At 42.5% G+C, this 25762-nt stretch overlaps 1 protein-coding gene and 1 pseudogene across 4 annotated transcripts in view; one reads left to right on the forward strand and one right to left on the reverse strand.

Moving 5' to 3' along the window:
- Nucleotides 1-20144, forward strand: part of MAP2K6 (mitogen-activated protein kinase kinase 6) — a 109643-nt gene extending 89499 nt beyond the window's left edge. For 3 of the 4 annotated variants that reach the window (XM_061615662.1, XM_061615661.1, XM_061615663.1), the window contains 2 exons: nucleotides 3816-3861; nucleotides 11643-20144. In XM_061615662.1, coding sequence (XP_061471646.1) covers nucleotides 3816-3861; nucleotides 11643-11720 — 124 coding nt within the window. In that variant the 3' untranslated portion in view covers nucleotides 11721-20144. Of the gene's footprint in view, nucleotides 1-3815; nucleotides 3862-4773; nucleotides 4858-11642 lie in introns of all 4 variants that reach the window. The other variant, XR_009761257.1, reaches the window with a different exon arrangement.
- Nucleotides 20145-21802: 1658 nt separating this feature from the next.
- Nucleotides 21803-22694, reverse strand: LOC133382109 (kinetochore protein Nuf2-like; annotated as a pseudogene).
- Nucleotides 22695-25762: the final 3068 nt, after the last annotated feature.

Below are 25762 nucleotides of genomic sequence, written 5' to 3' on the forward strand. Positions count from 1 at the left end.
CTATGACCGTAACAATAAAGATGATGATGGTGAGAAGATAAAACAAAGCCATAACTTAAAATAACATTAAAAGAACATTAAAAGCCTGTTGCGACACTGCCAACAACAAAATGGCTTCACTGCTCACCAAAAGGACAATTGGAGAAGGGTCCAGTGTACTATCTCCCCCCCCCCCCCGGGAGGGAATTCCACATTTGAGATGCTGCCACCAAAAGGGCCTATCTTAGACCAGATATATTGACAGCAGCACATGCATTCTAAAAGGTCTCCTTTCCCAACATGCCACATCTACAGGATTGCATAAACGGGTCACTCCTAATGTGGATGACTGTTTTTTCAAGAAGAGACTGGCTGCCTGTGAGCTGCTCCCTCCCCACTCCTCCATAAGCACCTCGCTAGGCATGATGGGATAGGGCACCAACCGCACTTTGTAGGAAGGTTGCACAAGGTTATAATGCATGATGGTGGCTAACTGTGTCATCAGGACTCTGCCCTAGAACTTGGTTTCAATGACGCAGGGCTTATCCTTGGAAATAAAAAGAACAGTGAGTCTAGGCACAAACAGAGTGCTTTCCTCTCAGTAGTGAAGCTAAACTTCATATGTGTAGCTCAAGGGTGGGGATTCAAACTAGCAATATTTGGAGGGCCACACAACGACAATCGCCCATGGTTTTTGGGGCTGGTGGGAGTTCCAAGTCCATAGACATCTGGGGAGCACAAGTTGCCCAGTCTCTGGTGTAGCCTAACTGAACCTGCTGTTGTTGTCATCATTTCCCCCTTGCCCTGCGCTTCCTTCTGTGATTACCTCTGTGCAGAATTTTAAACTGTAAGCTTTTAAGGGCAGGGACTGCTCATCTTAATACTTTGTAAAGCAGCATGCATGCTCATGGTGCTATATATACCCCTTCTTTGGTCCCAGAATTCAGTTCATCAGTTAAAATCTTTGCACAGTTGCATTGATGGGTCCCAGACTGACAGGGAGGATAAGCCCATCTCCCCTTGTGAGTTTAGCTCAAGTGTTCATAAAATACTCTAGAGGAGGCAAGGTGAGGAAAAGGGAATTATTGCAGTCTGCTTATTTTTTTTTTATTAAAGCTTTTAATTACTCATTAGGTGGTTGCCTTTAACTCCATTGTTTTGAAAACAGGCAGAAGCCCTCAAGGGAACTGGACAAGGCACATATGTGAGCCTGGCCTTTACGTCAACCGGCTCTACTTCCACTGTCTTCTTCCTGAGCTAAGACACGTGTGTCTGAGTGAACTTTCCTCAAGGACTGTTTCCTGTGGCTTTCAGGAAATATCATGTTGACCTCCAAGTGGTCAGTGTGGGAAGTAACACAGTGTGCCAGAGTTCTAGACCTTAACTTCTCTTGGACAAGATACTAAATAACATTGTACTCGAGCAGTGAAGGAGGCAAATTCGACATGGAGCTGTTCTGCAAAGTAGTGAGGAGTATGAGGAAAAGCAAAAAGACTTGTGGAAATAAAACAGTGTAGCTCTTGGGTTCCTGAGGGCTGCCTAAAAGCTTGGCCTCCTTTTTGACATTACAATGAACGTTGTTTCACTTCTTTCTTCCACATTAACCCTATTTGAGCATTTGAATCCTCACACTGCATGAGGGTAAGATGTAGGCTCACCTAGCAGGCTACCTGCTTCAGACCTCCCCTTAATGCCTGGGCAGCAGGACTGTTAGGGAATGCTGGGTGCCAACCAGTGGATATGGCTCCACTCTTCCCCTCATGGGATGGTAATTGCCCGAGGATATAATGCCAGATAGAGCTAATACCTTGTGGTATTCCTGTTTTTGCTTTGAACTTGGACTTGGAAGCTGACAGGCAACCAGTGCAGTTAAGGCATGGTAGTAGGCTGTATGCTCTCTGAAACTTTTCCCCCTTTCCCAAACAGTTTTGATACCCTCTTCAAATGCAGCCCTCTCTTGGGTTCGCTACCACAGCCTGGAAATCTGAAGCCAAATCCTATCCAAGGAGAAAAGTCATAAGTAAGCGCTCTTGGCTAAGTTGCTGAAAGGCCTTCTAGCCGTAAGCAAGAAAAGGTTCATAAATGAGTTTGTTTGTTTGTTTTAAAAAGGAAAACATCTCACCCTTATTGAAAGTAAGCAGCTGCACAGACACTGCCTACAAATGGAATGACAGGAAGCTGTCTTATACCGAGTCAAGATTGTTGGTCCATCTAGCTACACTGATTGGCAGCAGCTCTCTAAGACTTTAGGCAGGGTCCTCTCCTGGCCCGTGCTGGAGATGCTGAGGGCTGAACCTGGAACCTTCTGCCTGTAAGGCAGATGTTCTTGTCACTGAGCCACGGCCCTTCCTTCTGGTTCTATGGACTCCACGGTCCTGTGGATCACTGATTTAGGGATAAAGTTTCTCTTCTTACAGACTGCCTACCTTGCCCTCCTATTGTCCAGCTAAACTTCCCCTATACATCTTCAACTTACCCCTGTTTTTTCTCCTGCCTTCTTATTGCTGCTTTCACCCAACTCCTATGTGTGTGAAATATATTTATGTTCTACAAAAATTCTGTCTGGGTCCATGATAAAATGTACATATTGAACGAGCATATGGAAAACAAATAAATGCATTAGTAGAAGAATATGACATTTCTCTGTGGCAAACTTGGATGGGTATTTCAGTGCAGGGTTTAAAAAACCCAGCCATTTTGGACATGAATTCTCTCTCCTGTCAGTTTTGATAAGCAAAGGCAAACTGTGTGTGACAGAGAATCATTGGACTTTGTTATTACACAGCATAAGAGTTTCCGTAAACCTGAGTTCTGAGATGATGCAGCGAGAGATGGGCAGGAAATATCCCTTCAGTAAGCATCCTTCGCTTCCCCCGGGCTTGGCAAATCCCAGAAGAGGGTGTGTTTACTATAGCTGATGATCACACTTTTGTTTCTCTCAGTGTGACGCTTTACACCTCCTTCCCCTCTCTGCCAAAGCATGTGTACGTGTCAAGATCTTTTTCAAGTTACTCCAAGCATCTTCCCCATAAATACACTGCCAGGAAGTGAGTTGGTATTACATCCTGTCTTCAAAGTTATTTTTTGCTGGAAGGAGACCGAAATAAATGATCCTTTTTACCCATTCATCTTGCCCTCCCATCACAGACGAACTTTTCCAGCCACCCATTGTAATATAGTTATTTGCAGAAAGGATGATGATCCTTAAAAAGGATTAATAATGCCAAGCTGTATATCCTGGCAGTGGGTGAAGCAGGTCAAAGGTGAAGGGAAGGTAACAGCCCACAGTGTTCTGTACATCCAGTCGATTACTGCTAGATATGCTCATTCCATGAACAAGTGCATGATGGGGTATCTACACATATAAGCAGGTATCAGTGTTGTGCCACTTTAACTGTACTGGTGTCCTGCAAAGAATCCTGGGAATTGCAGTTTGGTGAAAGATCTGCCACCTCCGGCACAAAATTACAGTTTCTGTAGCTTTGTCTTCCATAATAGAGACTGGAATCCTAATCACACTTAAGCCCCCATAGTGCATGGCATGCATGAAGGGGTCCTCGCATGATTACCAGAGCAAGTTTAAGTATGGGCAACTACAGGGAGAAATTCTATATGCATAGATCTCTATGTGCATTGGCATCCCTGGGAGCTGTAAACATCTACATACTTAAGAGGATCCGTGGCAGAGCTTTGATTCCATTGTTGATGTTCAAGCAAGTCCTCCGCTCATCTTTACAGGGACAGATAATTCGTTGCGTTTTCGTGAACTCTTCAGCTGTTTGCTTATATTGAATGAAATACATGTATAATTCTCTTTCCTCTTTTCCCATTTAAAGCTTGAAGAAGAATTCCAAAGAGAGGCCAACATATCCTGAGCTAATGGTAAGTTTGCTGTTGCAGTGCATTCAAGTGCACCACAGGCACAAACCCCAAGCTATGGGTCTGAGAATTTTCATTGTGGATGCTCGTTCTGAGACTTTTCCCCCCAGGTGAACGAAACCCCACACATGTTAGGGTTTGCTTTGCTTTGTTTTCTGAATCGCGTTTGAATCGTGTTTTGAGCTAATAGCTACGCTGGGAAGTGGAAAATCCAGTTGATAAGTTTTAATCCGCACATTACTCTGGGAAATGTGGAATAGGTAAATCCATACGGGAATTCACAAAGATCAAATTCACCAAGCATTCCTAATCAGTACTGCTATTTTTGCCTGATAGAAGTTCCACAAACAACGCATTCTGATTCCCCCTTTGCCCTCAGTTGGGTAATCATGGCAATAGATTTCTAATGAATGGCTTGTTGTGCAGTTTGGAAATGGATAAGCTTATCTAGTATCTGAAGGGGCTTTCATACAAATATTATAAAAACAGCTGTTACTGCAGGGGATCCATTTTTACTGTAGGGAAGTTGCAGTTCTCTTCTCTCTTGCTGCTACTTCCTGAACTCATGAACTGCAATATTAACTGTAGCATAGAATGCATGCAACTGTGTGAATGTCAAAGGCAACTGTTTATGGTTCTTATGAGACCACTTGTGACTCTGCTGTCCACACGCCTGCTCTCTTTTCTACAATTTGTGCAAGTGATGATGATGATGATGATGATAATAAAATACCCAGGCTGAATACTTAAAAATGCCCCTCATGGTTATTTGCAGAAAACCTGTGTGGCAACAACCACCATATCCTACTCACCTCTGTGAAGTTCCTGCAAAAGGGGGGGGGGACTTCCAGCAGTGAGTAACTCACCCCTCCCATTCACTGTGTGTATAATAAAATAAATTCATTTCCTTCGTAGTAATGCTGGTGAAATTATTCTGAGACACTCCCAAGTCAGACACTTCATTTTGGCTCTTACTGAAGGGTGGTTTTGATACCACATGTAAGTTTCCTAACCACTATCTTTTTATAAAACAAATTTATAAAATAATAAGTAATTCCCAAGACATTTCTGAAAAGGGACTCTATAATGCAGTTATAATGGACTATGTATGATAGATTATGATGGCACTGTTCTTTAAAGGTTGCCACACAGAGATGGACCAGGATCTCTTCCTGATCGCCTCAGAGTGCAGGACACGGAATCATGGGCTCAAGTTGCCATAAGCCAGATTTTAACTGAACATCAGGAAAAACTTTCTAACGGTAGGACAGTGGAACCAATGACCTAGGGAGGTGGTGGGCTCTCCAACACTGGAGGCCTTCAAGAGGCAGCTGGACAGCCACCTGTCAGGAATGCTTTAATTTGGATTTCTGCATTGAGCAGTGGGTTGGACTCGATGGCCTTAAAGGCCCCTTCCAACTCTTTCATGAGCTTTTTAGATGGAGAAAGTCCCCATTTTATTCACTTTCATTTAAAAACTACTATGTGTGCATATATAGAATGCCTCTCTCTCTTCCTCTCTCCCCTCCTTCTCCTTCCAAATCATTTAGCAGTATTTTACCACGTGGCTTTTTAGCGCACATAGGGTTCACCAGGGTAGAAGTGAGAAAAGGCATGAGCTCCAGCCAAACTCTGGTTGGCAGCCCTGCACGTTTCTATTGAATTTAGGATGTTGGATCACCTTTGAAATGTATCTCAGTATTGTGGTATTTTACGGCTGACATTAATGTTGTAAGGTCCTGTGGTTTGGATTTTTTTTCTTGCCCTTTTCACTTTCCCATGGCAGTCGATGTTGCGGTACTGGAATGGGCTTGCCTTTTTAGGCTGAGGCTGCTCTTTGCTTTCCTGTGTAGTTGAGGTTTCAAATGGAAAATGAGAAGACGACTCGGGCGTGGAGAGAGATAATTTTCTTATTTAAACTCTGCTTTCTACTATTGGAAGCAGTTTTCAAAATGTGTTCTGGGGAACCCTGGGGTTTCTTGGAAGCTTGTTGGAGTTCCCCCTATGAGAATATCATTAATGGCAGACGAGTTTCCTTGAAAGACAGATTGTCCAAAAGGGTGTTGGTTGTGTTGGGCAACAGGAGTCCAAGCTTGTAACCAGCATGAACTGACTGGGCACCCTAGACCACACCCCAGAATCCTTTGCAACAGATCAGTTCCATGTCAGTCAGGATAAGGGCCAGATTTTTAAGGGCAGCACTGCTTAATACTGGCAGTGTTGGTGCATTGTTTGGCTTCTAGATATTAGTATGTTTCAATTACTTAAAAGTATAAGTTTGGAGGAAACCATTTTTTATTTATTTGCTTGTATATGATGTTAACAGATTTACAGAACCATTTGTATGCACGTTTATAATTTTCTTTGATAGGGATAAAAGCTTTCATGCAAATTTGCACATTACGGTTATAAAATGGGCAACAGATGCAATGCAAAACAAGGTATTCAAAATCTGAAAGTTTGCCAAAGATGTTTCCTGCCTGGAGTGACATCGCTGTAGAGCAGGTATAGGGAACCTTTTTCATCCCAAGGGTCTCGGGAGAGGGACTGATTGTTAAACCACTCTGGAAATTGTAGTTCTGTGAAGGGATGGGGTCCCCTAACAACTCTCAGCACCCTTAACAAATTATAGTTCCCAGGATTCTTTGGGGGAAGCTGTCACTATTTTAAATTGTATGATACTGCTTCAGGTGAATAGTGCAGATGGGGCTTGCTGTAACAAGAGGCTATAAAACTTGCTGTAACAAGAGGCAGATGCTTTGGGAAAGGGTAATATGGAAATGCACCAAATTCAGTGGGTCTGTTGGGTTTGGTAGATGGATTTTGCTAATGCAGTCTAGCTGCTAACAAAGCCATGGAGGCCAGACTGAGGTGCACTGGTGGATAGTTGCTGTTTGAGTCCAAGCTGGAAATTGATCCCCATTTTCAATATGGTGCTTAGACATACAATATTTACTGGTCCAGAGCAGCTGGTGGAATATTCCCACTGCACATGGATCTACTAAAGGAAGAGTAATTACTTACCTGCACAGTGTCAAAAGAACATAAAAGGGCATCATGGGACACTCGCTACAGCATCTCATTTCTTGTAACACTGAATGGCCGTGTGGGACAAGGATGGTTCCTGAGGAAATGATGCCTGTCACTTTTGTCCAAGGATGAATCTGGGTAACTTTTCAGCTAAGCTGACATCCGTTTTCACCCGGTTGGTTACTATTAAGTTGTTAATAGTGGTGCCAATCTCCCATATATTTTGCCGCCTCTTTCTTGACTCAAAGCCCCAGCCAGAGAGAATAAGGTAGTGTTCTCAAATTGCCCCTCCCCACTGCCTCAGTGCTACTTGCACATGATGTCCTATTATCATGGGAGGAGAAACAATGGTAGTTACACCTGCTTCTCCTCATTGCCTGGGTTCAGGGGAACTTGCTTCCTGGACAGCTCTTCTCAGCATGGGAGCACTGTCCCATTCTCACAGGGCTGGCTTACACATTGCTGCAGCATATACAGTGTAGCATGAGACTATTCCTGCATACACATGCTTCAACACTTAGAACATTTAGCATGAAGGGCTTCAAGGAGAGCCAGTGTGGCATAGTGGCTAAGGTGTTGGACTACAACCTGGGAACCAGGGTTCGAATCCCCACACAGCCATGAAGCTCCCTGGGTGACCTTGGGCCAGTCACTGCCTCTCAAAGGAAGGCAATGGCAAACCCCCTCTGAATACTGCTTACCATAAAAACCCTATTCGTAGGGTCGCCATAAGTCGGAATCGACTTGAAGGCAGTCCATTTCCATTTTCAAGTGCTTCAAGGGTACTGTTGTATGCAAGTAGGCGCCCACTTGTGTGAGTTGATACACTTCTTTCTTGTGGCACATAGATTGCATGAGTGGATGTTACTTGCACACGGTCAATTTAGGAGGTGTCATTTGCCCCACTGTGCATAATGCATATATTCCCAGGATTGTGTTTGAACCAGCCCCGAGTAATTCTGGGGCAGGATTCAGATGAATAGATTTTTCCCTCATCTCAACCCTGTTCTGACTGCAGCTTCAATGCATGAACAATCCAGTAGATCACACCTGAGAGCTCCACCTTTTACCACCTAGAAACTCAAACTCTCGCACACGCACATGCAAACACACACGAACAGCTCATGTTAAAAACCCACTTGCTTATTGACTGAAATTTCATTTGGATACCGCTTTTAAGAAATTGGGTAGGTCTGCTTTCTGCTTTGAGGGCTTTTGTGAGTCTTTCCTCACAAAAGACATTCTCCCTGACTTCAGTACACTGTCATTGTTGGGGAGGAACACCTTCCAGGCCTTCCTGAACTATGAAGTTGCAGTTTTGACTTGCTTCCTTAGTCTTGGCTTCCCTTTTCTGTAAAAATTGTATTGAAGATTGCTTCATAGACCTATTGTGATAATTAAGGAGAAAGAGTTGAAAAGGACTTTCTAGTCTAGAAAGACACTGAGTCTTTCTTTTCCTCTAAATCTTTTTGCAAGTTTTTGTTGGTCAATTGTATCCAATTTAGTGGTATCTGTGTATTGTATAAATAGCACTCAATTGCTTTTTATGGTAAGCTTTTTTTTAATGACAGCCCTGGTAGAGCTTTGATTACCATTTTTGCAATAATATTGTATTCAGTTTATCTGCATATAGCCATGAGTGAGGAAGATGTCAGTATTTTGCTGTGAAGATATTAGCTACATTTGGATGCATCACTAAGCCATAAACCATGGTTAAGGAAATCAGTCTATGCATGAGCTGCATACTGGTATGCACAGCTCGAGCTCCCCACTTTTCTCCTTTTCTCCAGGGGACAAGCAAACCATGGAGTGGTTAGCTTAACATTATGTTCAAACCAGCTCACCTAATGTTTCTCCCAAAGATACCAAAATTGGGAACCTTGGCTTCAGGTTGTGGTTTGTTTCGAGCAAATCAAACCAGGAACAACAGTTTGAGTGAAACGCTAAGCTGACCACTCCGTGTTTTGTTTTCCACTATAGGAAGAGAGGCTTATGCACAGACTAACTTACTTAACCATGGCTGATGGCATACCAGTGCTTCCACATGTGCAGCGGCGTCACTAGGGGGGTGCAAGTGGTGCGAACTGTACCGGGTGACACCATCAGAGGGGGTGACACCCAGGGCCTGGCGCCATGTTCCTTGCTTAGCCGGCTGTGCAGCTGCAAAGTAGAGTGCCGCCACCAGGAGAGAATGTGCAATAAGATGCAAAGCGGGCAGGAGAAAGAGCGAGAGCAGCAGCAGCAGCAGCAAACAGATCCTGGCCAGCTGCATGCAGCTCTGCTCTGGTGCGCGCAGCAGGCCCAGGGCTGCATGCGCTGCTCCCAAGGCCACCTTTTGCACGGTGCCTTTGTCGCTTTGCTTGCTTCCCTTTGCAAGGGCAGCAGCTGCTTGCACCAAGCTGGCTTCGGTGCGGGTGCAAGTCACGTGTGCTCCCGATGCCAAACACATACGCCACACACTTTTCGCTTTAATCGGCTGTGCTTCCTGTCTTTGATCTCTCAGAAGCAGGGCAGACCCTTAAAAGCAAAAGTGCTTTTGCTAATATGTTCTTTTAAAAAAATGATTATGAGGATGATGAAATCACCTCTCTTTTTCTCACTGAAATGTTATCTGTGCATTAAAAAAAAAGCTAAAACTCTTTTTCTCACTGAAATGTTATCTGTGCATTAAAAAAAAAAGCTAAAAAGGTACCTCTGGGTTTCCTGCGGGCCCATGTGTGTTTCAGTGGCAGAAATTGGGACAGGCACAACTGGTCTCAGGATGCTCGTTACAGTCGCTTTTCTGAAGCTAAGCAGGAGCATAAATGAGTTCAAGGAAAAAAATTGGGTGGAGGGCCTTTCATAAAATTCTGAATATTAAAGGCAGGTTGGAGCTAGGAAGTGTAGCTGTCTTTTTCTAGTGTTGCACAGTGAGAAGACACTATTGAGAAAGGCACATGGGCAATAGCGTAGTGGCAAATTCAGAAGTGTAGGGTTCTTTCTTGATAGTCACAGCCACTCCCCTCCCCTGCTTTTCGCTGCTGGGTTCAGAATGAGATCCTTGTTAATGCCTTCTCCCACAACAGCAGACATCCCTAGGGGCCAATCTGCATGAAAGAGGAGTGTGTTAGATATTGAGAAGAGTCTTCTCGGTGGCTGACTCACCTTCTTTCACTCTTGATTGGCTCCAATCTGCAGGAAAGGACAAGGAAGCATGTCAGAAGCCTCTTCTCAATGGTTTTTATGCAGATTGCCTCACAGGATCCTGGAAACAGAGACCCTTCTGGGACCCTGTTCAGTAAGGGGTCTAAGACCCACCAAGACCATGGACGACTACACCCCTGCACATAGGGGTGGCTCTCAGATTACAGCTACCATCATACCTAGCCATGCAAGTTGAGGCTGATGGGATTTGGAGTCCATCCACATCTAGAGAACCACAGCTTAGCCACCCTGGCATAAAACAAGGGTTTTGTATTCTCATTTGTAAGCTATCAAGGGTTTTGTATTCTCATTTCTGTTAGAGGGGATTCTCACATACCATCCCACCACTTGATACCTCTCACCCATCTTTCCTGCTCTGTCCGTTATGTTGCAGTAACAGGTTCTCCCAGACCATGCAGTGGGTCCCTGGATTGTCAAGATTCTATTGCTGACTCCTTTTCCCTGACCCATTTAGAATCCTTTGAGAACATTCTATGATGTCACAACTGCTCAACCAATGGGGCAGGTGCCCTGTAGGCAAGAGGCAGACAACAGTTGACTGTTAGCGTACTTTGTCGTCACCAAGACACTCTTTCAAAGATGACATTTCTCTAACTTTATTCCACTGCAGGGGTCACCAAGTTTTTTAGACCAGTGGACACATATGGATGTTTGAGCAAGTGCCGTGGGCATTCTTTCCCTGCCTCCCCTCTCATTTCTTCTCCCCCCCTCCCCTGAATGACACACACACACACAAGTGACAGAAAGAGAAAAAGTGCATGCACACACACACTCATGCGTCGCTTTTCCAAGGATCAAATAATCAACCTGAGCCTTGAAAAGCACATAGAGGTAAGAGAGGAAGTAGGAAACTTCCTCCTTCAGTTCTCTTTCCTGGCTATGCTTAATAGATTTCTACCAACTTCTCCATCCTATGGAGCTTTGGAGGGCCCCGTGCTTGGCGATATAGAAAAGCTGGGGTGCGGTGGGTTTTTTTCCTCTATCTTCATAATTTTGATGTAGTTCTTAAACGTTTTTACTTCGAATTCTATTGTTTTCTTACCGAATTTTCACTTTAACCACATGAAACTATGTATAAATGTAAATACATTTAGGCTGTGAGTATGATATTGTAATTTAAAGGTGTAATTTTAATTTTGCTAGTTGTTTATGTCACTACTGTTGCCATTACATTCAGTGATATACGGGAATTACGATTTACGAGTAACATTAGTATAAAAAAAATACTAAGGATTCTGTATGGTCTGGTACGGGAGGAGGTCCATGGGGGTGACACCATGAGTTACCGCACTGGGTGACAACAACCCTAGTGACGCCACTGCACATGTGACTATTGTTTAAACGTTCCATTAGTTGTCCCACTTGAAATGTAAAGCAGGTTGAGGGCAGCTGCAATTACCACCATGCTTGGGAATTATGGCGGTATTTTTCAGATGTAGAAAATACTACAGTTACTATAAGAGTTGTAATGGAACATTTTTAACATGATTTCTCTCCTATCTCTTGCTCCCTCCCTCTTCTCACTGCCCCTCTCTCTCTCTTTTTTTTAGCAACACAGTTTCTTCACCCTGCACGAATCCAAAGAGACAGACGTGGCTTCTTTTGTCAAACTCATCCTGGGAAACTGAGAAATGGACTTGTACATGATTTTACCCTTCTGTGGACTGGTGGGTTTTAGGAGGAGGGCACATGACAGGACAGCCTTCATCACAAGAGATCCAGTAGGAGAACGTGCTACTGGCCAATTTTTGTGTTTTTTTAATTATTATTTTTGGTAAAATGCTATCATCACCCTCCTCTTGAAGGTTTTTTAAAGGGTTCTTTGGTATCCATAGTGACTTAGGATGGACTGGTTAGTGAAATGAATTTTAATAAGGTTGTCAACTGTAAACAAAGAGAAATTTAAAAGAGTGATTGAAATGATGACAGACACGAGTTCTCTTAAGCATCTCCTCAGTTCCCTTACCTTGTTACCTGTCAAACCAGATTTGCTTTTGTTTATGGTAATAGGTGCTACGGTAGTTATGAAGTTCTATGTAGAGTTATATTTTGTCCCTACCATTATTTTAATATTTATGTTAAGTGCTTGGTTTCAATAGAACCTTTTTGTTCTTCTGTGAGAGTTGAATGGTGGGTGATGACGAGTGATGACAGCTAAAGCTATAAAGATGAGTATTTATAGGGCTTTGCTGGGAAATGGAGGAGAAAGCATGGGTCATATAGATACAGTATATATAGATATATGTATTGGGTGGAAGACTAATTTAAATTCAGTGAAGAGTTTGACATATATGTTAGGTAGCCCACCAATGCCTGAGAAACTCTGCATCATTCCTTAGGAGATGCCTAGAGGCAATATTGTTCTTGCAAGAACATCAAGAGGATGTAAAAACCTGGTTGTGGTGACTTCTTATCCTGTTGCTTTGGTTATATCTTCAATGAATAATGGTATTCTGAAGGGTGGGGTTTATTCATGTAAATCAAAAACAGCACTAGCCATTTTACTGTTGGCTAAGCAATGATGAATAATTACCCCATGACCTGCAATCAAGCAAGTGCCCTCTCTGTCGGGTGTAGGTCATGGGTGGTCCAATGTATTTGACTAGAGAGAAGGAGATACCCTGAAGGAAAATGGAACCCAGAGTTATGACTTTCAATAAGGAGGCAAAATCAGGTAGCAGGGGAGAATCGGTTTTGCACTGCTAGTTTTTATACTGGCAAGAGTATACTTTTTGCCTTGAACACTCACACTTCATACATGTACCAATATTTGCCTCATTTCCCCTCTCCTACCATCCCTCCACAGCTTTTCACTTTTCTGGATGCTTACCTGAACAAGACCTGTATATGTCCAGCACAGGCTAAAACAGTGGGTTGCATCAACTAAGTCTTACTCAGAATAGACCCACTGAAATTAACGAACCTAAGTTAGTCATGTCTATTAACTCCAATGGGTTTGCTCTGAGGAGGACTAGCATTGAATACCATGCAGTCTTTCTGTCTGAAGAGCATAGTAAAACCAAATGAATAGGAGTTAGACATTAGGTGTTGGATCCTTCACCTTAATTTATTATTGTTACCATTATTGTTGTTGTTTTGAAAACACTCATAGGGCCAAGCAATACTGGCTTGAGTGTCATATGGTCTGGTAACTGTTTCTGGAGCTGCACATGCTTCCAGCTTGATCTCTCCTGAGCCACACCTCTGTTGTTCTGGCAGTTTGCATGGGCATCGTGCTTCATGGCACACACCTATTCCTTGTTCAGTATATTATATAGCAAGAGGCTGTTACAGATCTGCTAAGAATGCTTTTGCTCGTGAAGCATTTCCATTTCCTGAGCTGAACCATGGCAGTCTTAAGTTCTTCACAATGGTGAGGAATGCTGAGAGGGTTTGGTGCTGAGGGAGAACATTAGCGTCCGGCTAGCACTTTGTCCTTTTACTTAGGAAATGCTATTTCTGCCCAAGTAGTGGGCATGGGGCATCAGTGTGAAGCAGTTCAGAATTCAAACAGTAATTGCACCAGGTGATCATCCAGTGTTTGCAACGTAGACTGTTCGCAGAACTTGCTGTCCTGGTTCTTCTGTAGTCCACATTTTACCATGTAACCGGTCATTTGTGCATATGTCCATTGGAAACCATTTAGGAGATGTTTAACTGCAGACAAAACACTAAGTGGGTTCACATTTCTTTGTAATCTTAAAGGCCTAGAAAGGCTTGTAACCTGCCCCTAATTTTCCATTTTATGTGCATGGTTCCCCTTCACTTTCAATTCCCACCCCTCTCCATTGATTCTAAGCTGCTTTGATGGATTGTCTTCAGCTGCAGCTCAGCCAGCCAGTGTTTAGAACTGGTTCCAGCATCAATTCTCACTTTGAAAAACATGACATTTAAAACCAGCTTTTTGGGTTTCCTACATATGGATCTGATGCTTGCTGTAGAGATTGTTTTTGCTGCTTTTCTCTTGGAATAGAAGACTCATTTGGACACCACATCCTCTTGACCTTGGAACACCTTTATTTGAGTGCTGTGGTAACAGGCAGGCTAGATTTATGAGATAGGATCAATTTTAATAGCAGATATTAATATTCCCTTTGGTTTCCTATAGTAGAATGCCAATGCTGTCTACAGTAAGTCAGTCTAGAAAGATTATTGCACTGTGAATCAACACTACATGCCTCAGGCTTTATGTTAGGAATTAATACATGGAGTCTAAGTTTCTTAATCATTTAGGTGCTTTTGAGTTATTTTGTCAACTCTGTCTTTGTATAATTTGTCCCTTGGCAGGTATATAGACCCTTTCTGAGTCTTAGAATAAAGCACGCCCAGGTTATTCACATACCACGTTAATGAAAATCACTTCTAGGATGCTTTAATGTGCAGTCCAAATGATTCATTTCCTAAAGGATGGGGGGGGTGAGAATAAATAGCTGACCGTAGAGTCCACTGATAACAGAACAAGAAGCAATGGTTTTAAATTACAGGAAAGCAAATTCAAATGTAAGCATTAGAAGAAACCTCTTGACTCATATGTTGTTCCACAATGGAACATGCTGCCTGGAGAAGTTGTAGAAACTTCATTCTTGGAGGTTGTCCAGAAAAGTCTGGACAGGCATCCATTTGAGATGTTTTTGGAGAGAGATGATCTCTAGGTTTGGTGGGACACTGGATGAGATTACTCATTAGCTTTGTTCCATGTACATGGTTCTGTGATTTTTAATTAGGATGGCAACAAAACTTAATTAGGGACCACAATCGTATTTATGGGAGATACTGTGGTGTTTGATTACACTGTTGAGAATGTTAATAAATACCCCAGACTTGTTTGTTGGAAACCAACAAATCTTCTTTTCTTGGCCAGAAGCTCCCAGGGTTTTGAGGCTTCCTTTGCTCACTGTCTTAGCTTCACATATGACAAGTGACACTGTTCCAAGTGAGAAAGTTGCAGATACCTTCTATACATGCCATCACAAGTGACAAACACTCCTCTGTCTACTCAAGCGTGCAACAGGGAGCCCAACTGATGCCAGCTACCCATCATGTGTGACTAGAGATCCAAGTGTTTGTGCATGCATTGCTAGATACGACAGATTGGACACGGAGATGAGATCCATGTTGGAAATTTTTCCAGGGACATTGTGGCCCTGAGTCACTTTCAGATCACTCAGGTTAGAATTCTGAACTCAGAATAATCTCCTTTCCATATTTTTATAATGTTATAAAGAAGCAATAGTTTATGCACCCACTTACCAGGATTGATACAATGGCAAGTCAGTGGCTTCTGGTTTTCCAGAGGGTCATCCTGGTTGCCTTTAGTCTCCAGTACATCCCTTGATCATGTAAACAAAGTGGAGGTTGAAAGGAATTAAGGAATTAACACTGCAGGTTCTTAAAGGTATTGGTTCTAAGCATGCTCAATTTGGGAGCACATCTGGGGTTGGTTTTGTGAGATTCAGCACTTCTAGTAGGTTTTGTGGAGGTTAAATTCATTGCTGTTCCAACGTACCTTTAATTTCAAAATGCCTAACCTAAACTACTTAGGTGTTTTTGGATCGTTTTTAAGCTATGAAGATTTCCTGTGATTTCTTGCATCTGCTTTCTCATCTGTTCAACGCTGCTCAGCTTTTTGCCACCATTGACAAATAGAGATGAGTATATAATTGTATGAACAGTGATAATATCAGCAAGAAAGAGTAGTTGGAACCTATGCATAGGTCAGAATCCTGTTACTGACACCAGTGCATTTGGCTGTGCATGATAAACTAACAAACACCGCATCTTAAGTGGACTGAGCATTCACATTATTGCTAACTGTCCCGCTTAGTGTTTCATATTCTTGAAGCTTGTGAACCATTAACATTGTCCCTTAATGTCTGTTCTGTGGAACTGTGAAGGAAAAGGGGTAACTTTGAGGCCTGTGCATATGCTTTGTTTTGCCCTCTAGTTCTCTGAACCAAGAGGTATTTATTGCATTCTTCCCTACAGGATGTTGCTTCAGTCATCTCATGCCACTCTATTTGCTGATTTCTTGTTTTCAAATGTAGACCATGATAGCATGACTCTTTTCTCCATTAAAAAAACAAAACAAAACAAATTGCAACCCTGCTTTCTAGCTTCTTAATTATTTTGAGGTTCCTTTTCTCTGAATTGTGCCACTGAGGTTCCTGGTCACAGATCTCTTACTAGCATTGCATCAAATTGGAAATGGAGGGGAAAGCTATCAGTGAAACAACTTGTTCTGCATTTATTAGAGAATGAGGGAAGTAGTTTCACAGACTCCGATAGTCATGTAGTGAAGTCCCAGAAACTTTGGTGTTTCTACACCATAATTGCAAATACTGTGCAGTAGCCTGGTTGCTTGAAACTTCTGAGATGCATCCATCGCTGTTGTCTTTTAAATGCTACATGGGCAGACCCCACCCAGCCTGACACTGGTGATGTGATGATGAACAGGGCAGCAAGTTGGAAGCATGTCTTGAGTAGCTGTGCAGCCTTCTGAATTGGTGGACTATTACCGTGAGCTCCTCTCCTCTCCCAGTAATTGACACTGCAAGGGGCTTGTCCAAGGGTAGAAGTGTTCCATGCTGGTAATCCTGTATTGAACCTTTGAACTCAGGCAAAGTTGTGCATGGTCATTCTTATAACCTGATGAAGAGAACTGCATGCACACTTGAATTTTTAGTAGGCAGTGTTCTTCACAGTAAATACCTAATTCATCTTCGCTACAGTACAGTCCTTATCTTAATCTATTTTTTGGTGCTGAGAGTGCCATTTTTTTACCATCAGATAATTCTTCCTATGCATAGGAGAGGAATAAAGGACTCTGAATGGAAAATGCTGGCATTTCTGGATTATTATGGTATGTGGACCAGTTCCATTCATTACAGTTATTGCATATTATTGCAGTACAATTTATTTTATTGATAAAATTATATATATCCCACCTTTCAGCCCTCTAAAGGGCCCATTAGGTTGTTTACCTCCACCCAAAACAACAAACAGGGTTAAAAGAAGGTTGTTATAACCTGCCAGTAGCTGAGACAATAAAAACATTCCAGGAGTAGAAGGTTCCACCGAGCCTGGTAATACCTCCCTTTAATACATGGATGGTGCCATTTTGGCCACATAATTAACGTCACTCATGCCTGAACACGAGAAATAGAAGGAATGATGATTATACTCCAGAGACACAGAAGGGGCCAAATCTCATTTTATAAAAATGTACAAATAATTATTGAAAAGTATCTAGTGATACTTTTGCCTTAATACTAAATAAACCCTTTCCTATGCTAATTGCAAATCAAAATAAATTCTTAGACCATTAGGTAACTCAGCAGTCCCACCTGCCCCTCTTTACTGCCTTGGAATCTTCTCCTCCTTGCTTGGGAAGGTGGGCTGTTTTCAGACCTCCATTTAAATTGTAGCTCCTGCATTGGGTTACGACTGGGGTAGCCAATGTGGTGTCTTCCAGATGTTGTTGGACGCCCAGTTCCTATCAGATGTGGGCAGCATGGCCAGTGGTCAGGGCCAATAGGAATTGTTGTCCAACAACGTCTGGAGGGCCCCTGGTTGGGTACAAAGATGTTAGTTTAGTTTCTGAAATGTAGAGATACTGGAAGGGGCAGGCTTGTGCCCTGATAACCTTTTCTTTTGGTGAGGCTCAGTTAATGAATGTTGCTTGCATAAGCAACAACAACAACAAGGTAATGCCTGAAGCATCTTTGCTTTAGTAACTGCAGCTAAATATTTGATATATCCATTGCAATAATCCAGTCCTGATACTGTGCTACATTCCAAAGTTTTTTTGTAGCTTTCTAGGTTTTGTTTTTTTAATTTGCACCAGAATGGGAGGGACTGATTGGAAGCAGACACCAGCTTCAAGTAAGGATTCCCTTCGTAAAGGGTGCATTCTGGGAAGTATGATATAAAAAGCCCCGCCCCCTTTGAGTAACAAGGCAGCTTTGGAGAATGTAGCGACACCCTGGGGTAATTCACACTTGATGGTGATCCCTACATGAGCACCTTCTGGAGCGTCTGATGGTGCTGTTCGGCTTGCCACTAAGCAGTGCTCATGCAGAGGTGGTGTTTGCGTTTGATTTAACTTGTAAAAGTTATTAAATACATCAGAAGTCTAGGAAAATATATTTAGGGTAAGATTTCCATAAGAACTGTTTTCAAGAAGGCCATGAGCAGGGTTTTTTGTTTTTCTGATGGTATGCCTCAGGATGGAGGACTGGCACCTTCTGGGGAGCGCAGGGTCGTCAGTATGGTTTCTGTGTGTGCATGTGAACCAGAGAGAGAGAAATGGAGGGCAGTGTGTATGTGTGTGAGAGGGGTAGGTGGGAAAGGTATGTATGTGTGGTCTGCGTGGGTTTGCTTGACTGTCCTGATCGTTGAGGGGTGGTGGAGGAGGAAGGAACAGTTGAGATCTGCCCCATTTGCTCCACGGTTGCCTACCGGCCTTATGCAGCTGGTGGCAGACACCTGCAGTTTTATTGTCAGGGGTGTGTATGTCTGTGTGTATGTGTGTTTCACTCAATATGGTGCCTGTGTTTGTGCATGCAAGAGAGTGAGAAATTGAAGGATGTATGTATTTTCTGTGTGTGGGAGAGAAAGAGACAGGGAGGTATGTCTTTGTAGAGTGTGTGCGTGTGTGTCTGCTTGACATGTTTGTCAAGTAGGGAAGTCAGAAGAGGAAGCAGCAGCGATGGGGATTGTCCTGTTTGCTTGAGCAGTCATTACCCACCAGCCATGTGAAGCTGGTAGCGGGCGCTTGCTTCTCCCTGTGAAGGGGCTTATCCGATTGGTGCGGAGGGGGGGAGGAGAGGAGGAAGGAATGGCAGGGGTCACCCCTGTGCTTGAATGTTAGTTGCCCACCAGCTGCACTTTGCGGGCAGCACTTGTTTCTTGATTGGGGGGCAGAGGTTTCCTCAGTATGGTGTCTTTGCATCTGTACGTGCAAGCGAAAGAAACAGAACGATGTATATTTGTGTGTGAGAGAGAAGGTGAGGTAGATCTGTGTGGCAAGTGTGTGAGAGAGACAAAGAGACTAGATAGGTCTGTGTGTGAAAGATAGAAAGAGGAGTAGGTAGGTCTGTGTCGGACTCGGGCGGAAAGAGAATTATCGAGAGGGAGTTAGGTAGGTATATGTGGTCTGTAAGAGATGCACTTGGGCAGAGGGGAGAGGGTTGTTTATGGTATGTGTGAGAGAGATGCGCGTGGGTCTGTGTGCGTATGTTGAGTGCGTGTGTGCATATTTTTCCTAGAACTCTAGGGAATACTTGTTAGACACCAACAGCATTGTAGTGTGTGTGGGGAAATCAATAGTGCAATCTACACAATTAGGACATAGCTGACTTCCCATGATAAGCAGGAGGCTGCCTGAAAGGAGGGAGTGGGAAGCATCTAATTTTGTGCTATGCCATCCCCCCCCCCATGGCAGCCATTTTGTGACTGGTACCTACAATGCTTTACCAAAATAAAACCCTAATTTTTGTATGTGTTCATTTTTCAAATTCTTTTAAACTCAAAGTAATAAACGGCATCTATAAAATGTTAAACATTTTTTCCTTTTACTATGTATTTCTGTTTTTTATTAAGTTTTTAATTAAACGTTCAGAAATTCAACAGAGAAGGGAGGAGGGGTGGGAGAGGCATTTTACCATTTATCAAGGTAAGAGTATTGGTACCTCATCTTCTTTATTTTTTACACACAAAAAAAGCACTAACCATGAGAATACAGTAGGGGCCCGCTGTACGGTCCTTCTCTAATGCAGTGGTCTCAATTAGACGCAATTAGACTAAAGCCCCACTCATACGGCGCTTTTTCCGCTTTTATGGCGGTTTTCAGGCGTTGCTCGCCATTCTATTCAATCAGTTCTGCTTTTCAGCGGTTTTCGCTTTTCAGCGGGGGTCCGGAACGTAACCTGCCGTATGAATGGGTCCCTACTGTAATGTGATAAAGCACTGAACTTTGGAAAATACACAGAATGCTGTCATGTGTATATGCTACTCTTAATCTTCAATAATTTCAGCTTTTCAGTAGTGAGGTATATGGAATTTAGTTAATAATATCCAAAGACAGAATGAAAATTTGCTTACATATGCTAGGAATAATAAGCCTGTTTGGAAGATCATTGTTGTTTATGGATTTTGTCATTTTTTTTTTTTTAAAAAAAGATATTTCTAGCTGTTATCAATGCGGAAAAACTTACACAGATATAAAGATCTGTTAGTGAATAATAGCACCTTGTAATGCAATTAAAAATAGATGGAGTAGTGAAAATCCATTATGGTAGGGGTAGCCAATGTGGTGCTCTCTAGAAGGCATTGGATGCCACCTCGCATCAGCCCCAGCCAGCATGGCCATGGCTGCAGATGATGGAAATTGTAGTTCAACAACAACTGGAGGACACCACATTGGTTACTGCAGCCTTTTGGTAAGAGACGGGCTTGTTTTTTTGTGGAAGTGCTAACTGGTACGGTGTATGGTCAGCTCTTTTTTTGCTGTCCATGGCAACCATTTTGCGTTGGCACACACAGCTCTTTTATCAAGGTATGAGTACTGGCACCTCTTCTTTTTTACCAAAAAACACTGGGTTTCCAAATTAGTTTGTCAGTCTAGATCAGCCTTTCCCAACTGGCGTGTCTCCAGATGTTGTTGGACCACAACTCCCATCAGCCTCAGCCAGCATTGCCAATGGCTGAGGCTGATGAGAGTTGTGGTCCAACAACATCTGGAGGCACACCGGTTGGGAAAGGCTGGTCTAGATCTTCAACAATAAATGAGGCCTAATTCCCTTTGATCTTGGCCAAAAGTAAGTTTCCTTTAAATCAGCCTTTCCCAATCTTTAGGTCCTCACATATTGGTAGACTGCAGCTCTCATCATTCCTGACCATTGGCCATCAACATCTAAGGACCCAAAGGTTGGAAAAGGATGCTTTAAATTGTTTCCTGCAAAAGAAATCCAGTCTGAAGATGAGCAAGACAAAAATATGAAATTGGTCGCAGAATTATGAAATCATACCCTTCCCAGAGAGATAGATGTGTTAGCCTTTGTAGTAGCAAAACCAACAAAAAATCTTTTGGCACCTTAAAGATGAACAATTTGATTATGGAATAAACTTTTGTAGACTAAAGTATGCTTTATCAGATGTGAAGTGTTATCCACAGTTGGAAATATATAAGCACATGGTCAGGGTGGGAATTGTAATGAAATGATGAAATGCAAAAAGGTACAGACGGTGTCAATTCAATTAGAGCTTGAATGTATGAAAATAAGCATGGTGCCCCTTCACAACAGCAATGAGAGGCGGTAACACAGATCTAGTGCATTTCATTTCCCAATTGACCACCCTCTTGGAATCCCTTTCTCCTATGTGCATACATACCTGCGACTAAGATCCATCTGATGGAATCTAGTCCATGAAAGCTTGTGCCATAATAAATTTGTTACTCTTTAAGGTGCCACAAGACTCTTGGTTGTTTTTAATAATTCACTGGAGTTGTCTTTTATTGCAGTTGTGTAGTCACCCACTGCTTTTGTCAGATTTCAGGCTCAGGTAGATCTTACCAGCTTCCAATGCCTGTTTCTGTCATTGTTGTCAGTTAGCAGCTGAATAGCACCTATTCAACCGATTAATTTCTCCGTGAGCTGCCGTTGGCTTTCCACAGACAGCCCCTCACTTCTCCTGAGATGTCTTGCAATACTCAAGTTATTTCCTCTTCCCACATATCTTTTATTATTATTATTTTGATTTCAGTAGTGAGTTTCTCTCTGTTTAACAGTGACACATTTCTTCAAGGATGTTTCCTCCATCAACTCATTCCTGAATCCACTTTTGGTACTCTTTATGTTGTTTTCTAGAGTTTGAATCTTTGCCAATCTATTCAGCAACCTATACACCTCTGCTTGTTGTGTTTGGATTTTCATCTGGTACAACTGCCCTTCCAGCTGGCACAACGGAAGGATCTCTACCAGATCTCTGTAATGTACTGCTTAGCTGCTTTTTCCTTGTCTCTCTTGACTTTCTGCAGTTTCTCTTTCAGAGGTTTTGTGCAATTAGCCGTTTGGGAGACTGTCTAATCTTAGACTTCAGGTGCTCTTGTCTCCTCTTCTAGAATACATATGGCCAGTTTTAGCTTGTTCAGATTCTGCCCTCCCCTATGCTGCCACCAATTTTCTTTCTCTTTTGGTGTATTACTTCTTGCAAAACACACTTTTTCTGTCAAGATTCTTGATTGTTTGCTCCAGTACTTGAACATCTTGAGAGAGCACCATGAACTCTGTTGACTTGCAGGGATATTATTCAATTCTGCCTCCCAGATTGCCATTTTGCTGCACTTTCTCTATAGGTGATTTAATGTGTGTTTTGGATTTGTAGGTAGACCTGACAGTGTGAGGTACTGAATAAAATAAAGTTAAGAATGGCACTCAGAAACAAAGAGCTGTCTTCTCTAAATGTGGACTTAGGACATCAGCAATCTGGAAGTCATTGACACAGCAGATTTGGCAAAATTGCTCCATATTAATACATGCACTCCCTATAGGTAGGAAGCCTTTCAAAACATGGGAATATGCGGTTTCAGTCATCACTGACATCCTGTACACTTGGCCATAAAATCCCATATATTTTTCTTGTAAGAAGCATTGCATTTCCTAATTAATTTTTCAGCTGGACCTGGACTAGGAGCAGTTGGACAGATCTAAGGTGTAACACATGTTCTAGTGGCTTATACCCCCTGTAGGGGAATACAGGCAATCAAGCTTACAGTCATACACCTTCAGGTGGGAAGAAACAATATCTTCAGTAGTTAAAATGATAGACAGATATGTTTCTAGATTAAGACAGCATTATAGTTCCCAGTGCTTTCTCATCTCATCTTTATTTTTTTCCATAGACTTATCTGTCTCATTTTCCTTCTGAAGAGGCATTTGGGGTTTATTGAATTCTCAGGATTGACTAGGACAAGTTTATCAGAAGCGTACACAGGCATATTAGAGGCCTTTGGAAAGAGCAAGATTGCAGTTCTGAAAGTACTTGGGAGCCCAGGAGTGCCATTATGCACAAAGGAATCCTGTATTTACTTCAATGCTGGAGTGGGTGTGGGGGGTCAATTGCATGTGCAGTTCTTGCACATACACAGAGTAGTACTCCACTGAAGTGAACACCATTTTCATGTGAGGTATCTTAGAAACTTTACAAATATTTTCTGTTCTTAAGTGTGCATGTGTAATCACTGACCTCAACGCCTGGTGCCATTCTTTTCTTTAATTATTTCCATATCTCGGGTATGTTCACACATACATGGTCCTCATTCAATGTGTGTAAAATTAATACATTCAACAGCCATCACAGATGGGGCTTTCACATCTCCTGGTTTCATCTCAAGCACAATACATTTCAATAGTTGCAGAAACTGCCAGTCATCAAGTGATATACATTTTCATGTGCCAATTAGCCCCAAATCAAAGACACACCTGACTGAGTGGAGTCTTCCATTAATGAGTAGACTAGCTTTTATTGTAGTCTAACATATCCAGTTGAGCGATGATCCACATTCCCTCAGACCATGTCAAATCCTGGGAAGGATGTTGTATACAGGTGAAACTAATAAGGAGCTGCAATGACATAAACAACTGCTGCTGCCATTCACCGTTTGTGCATCATCCATTTTTATTTGGACAGTTCTTAATCTTGTTCATTCTCATATGTGAGATTTACTCCTTGTGAGTTTACTCTTGTGAGATTACTAACAATCCTGTTTGATGATGTGGAATTGAAAGGCAAGATCAAAGGAGAGCCCTCAAGAAGAGGCTGCCCTAGAATATATTGAGTGAAGAATGGAAGCCCACAGAAGATGCAGGGCTTGTTACATGATGATCATTTGGAAACTAATAATCCCAGTGCATTTTGAAGCGATATTCCTACTTTTATTTAACGTACAGCAATAAACCAATAAAACATTTGTTCATATTTTCATCGATTGTATTAAAGTACATGGTTTTAAAATCCTCTAACAATCTATTCATATTTCTAAAAATAACCGTTAACTCTTCAGGTTACGTTAGTTGTATTTAAAACATGCATGTTTAAACTAAACAGTCCAATAAATTTCTAGTATAAAATAACAGAAACACATAATTTTATATGAAATCATACAGCCGCAAGAGTGGCTGTATACTGTAGTCAGCATGGATTTTTTGCATTCCGCAATGTTAAATCGAAAATACCCCCATGCCATTCTGATGCTTCCCATAAACTCATATCAAAACAAAACCTTACAAAATATATAGTCCTGAACTCAGAAATGCTTGCTTAACAACCCTCTAAGTTTTCAAAACAGAGAATTGAGAGTTCAAAGTGGAAAAAGGGAAAAACCAGACCCCTTTTGGACTTTTTTCTGTCAGAGTTCTCATAATTTGTTGAAATTCATTAAAAATCAGCCATGTTCACAGAATAACTGTAATCCTATTACTGACCTTGCCCAATACTCTGACCTTCATCTTCTGCAGTTTAAAAGTTAAAAAAATGCCTGGCTGATTTTTAATTAATTTAAGAATTTTAGTATTGGACTCAATGATAAGCCAGGCATGCTCAGTAAGAACCAACTGGCAGTGTTCTAAAAGCTGGACTCCCAGCTGCTCGGCTTGCCTAATAGGGACCACATCCACAACAGACCTTTATTTCACTTGAGACAGTCATGGCTTCCCCCACAGAATCCTGGGAGATGTAGCTTCTGAACAGTGCTGAGAGGAGACTCCTATTCCCCTGACAGACAGACAGTGGCCAGAGTGGTTTAATAGTCAGCTGCTCTCACTGAAGCTCTGTGAGGGAAACAAGGCATCTCCTACCAACTCTCAGCACCTTCACAAACTACAATTTCCAGGATTCTTTGGGGGAAGCCATGACTCTCCAAAGTGAAATAAAGGCCTGGCCTGGTGTGGATGTGGCCAGGGACAGCTTTGGTTTAAATTTGGGTGGGAGGCTGCATGTGCCTGCTGTAGAATAAAAAGGTGGGGAAACACTGAAAAACAATGATACTGTTCACAATGTTTTCCTTTTGGAAAGAAAAGGGGCTTCCCCTCTGCCCAGTGCTCACCCATCCAATCTCCTCCCCTCCTTGCCCCTCCCCCAGGTCAGTTTCACCTATCCTAAGCATCATTGTACAGGAGTAAATCCCACTGAACTCAAAAAGCATGCAAATAATCAAACCTGCCCTCCCCTCCTTCTCCCTCCTATCCGCTCCCTCTTGCCCCTCCCCCCTCCCTTCACCCCTCCCTCATCCTCTTCCAATTTCCTCCCTCCTCCTCCCCCATGGTAAGTTTACCTATCCTCAGACTACGTCCTGGGAGACCAGGGTTCGAATCCCCACACAGCTATGAAGCTCACTGGGTGACCTTGGGCCAGTCACTGCATCTCGGCCTCAGTGGAATGCAATGGTAAACCACCTCTGAATATCGCTTACCATGAAAACCCTGTTCATAGGGTCGCCATAAGTCGGAATCAACTTGAAGGCAGTCCATTTCATTCTCAAGCATGATTTCATGGGAGTAAATCCCATTGAACTCAATAAGCATGCAAATGATTAACCACTACTTCCTCCCATCACCTCCCTTTTGCCCCTTCCCTCCCCCTCCCAATATATCCTCCTTCCCCCACCCCATCC

This window comes from Rhineura floridana, chromosome 3 (assembly GCF_030035675.1).
Source record: "Rhineura floridana isolate rRhiFlo1 chromosome 3, rRhiFlo1.hap2, whole genome shotgun sequence".
Classification (NCBI taxonomy): Eukaryota; Metazoa; Chordata; class Lepidosauria; order Squamata; family Rhineuridae; genus Rhineura; species Rhineura floridana.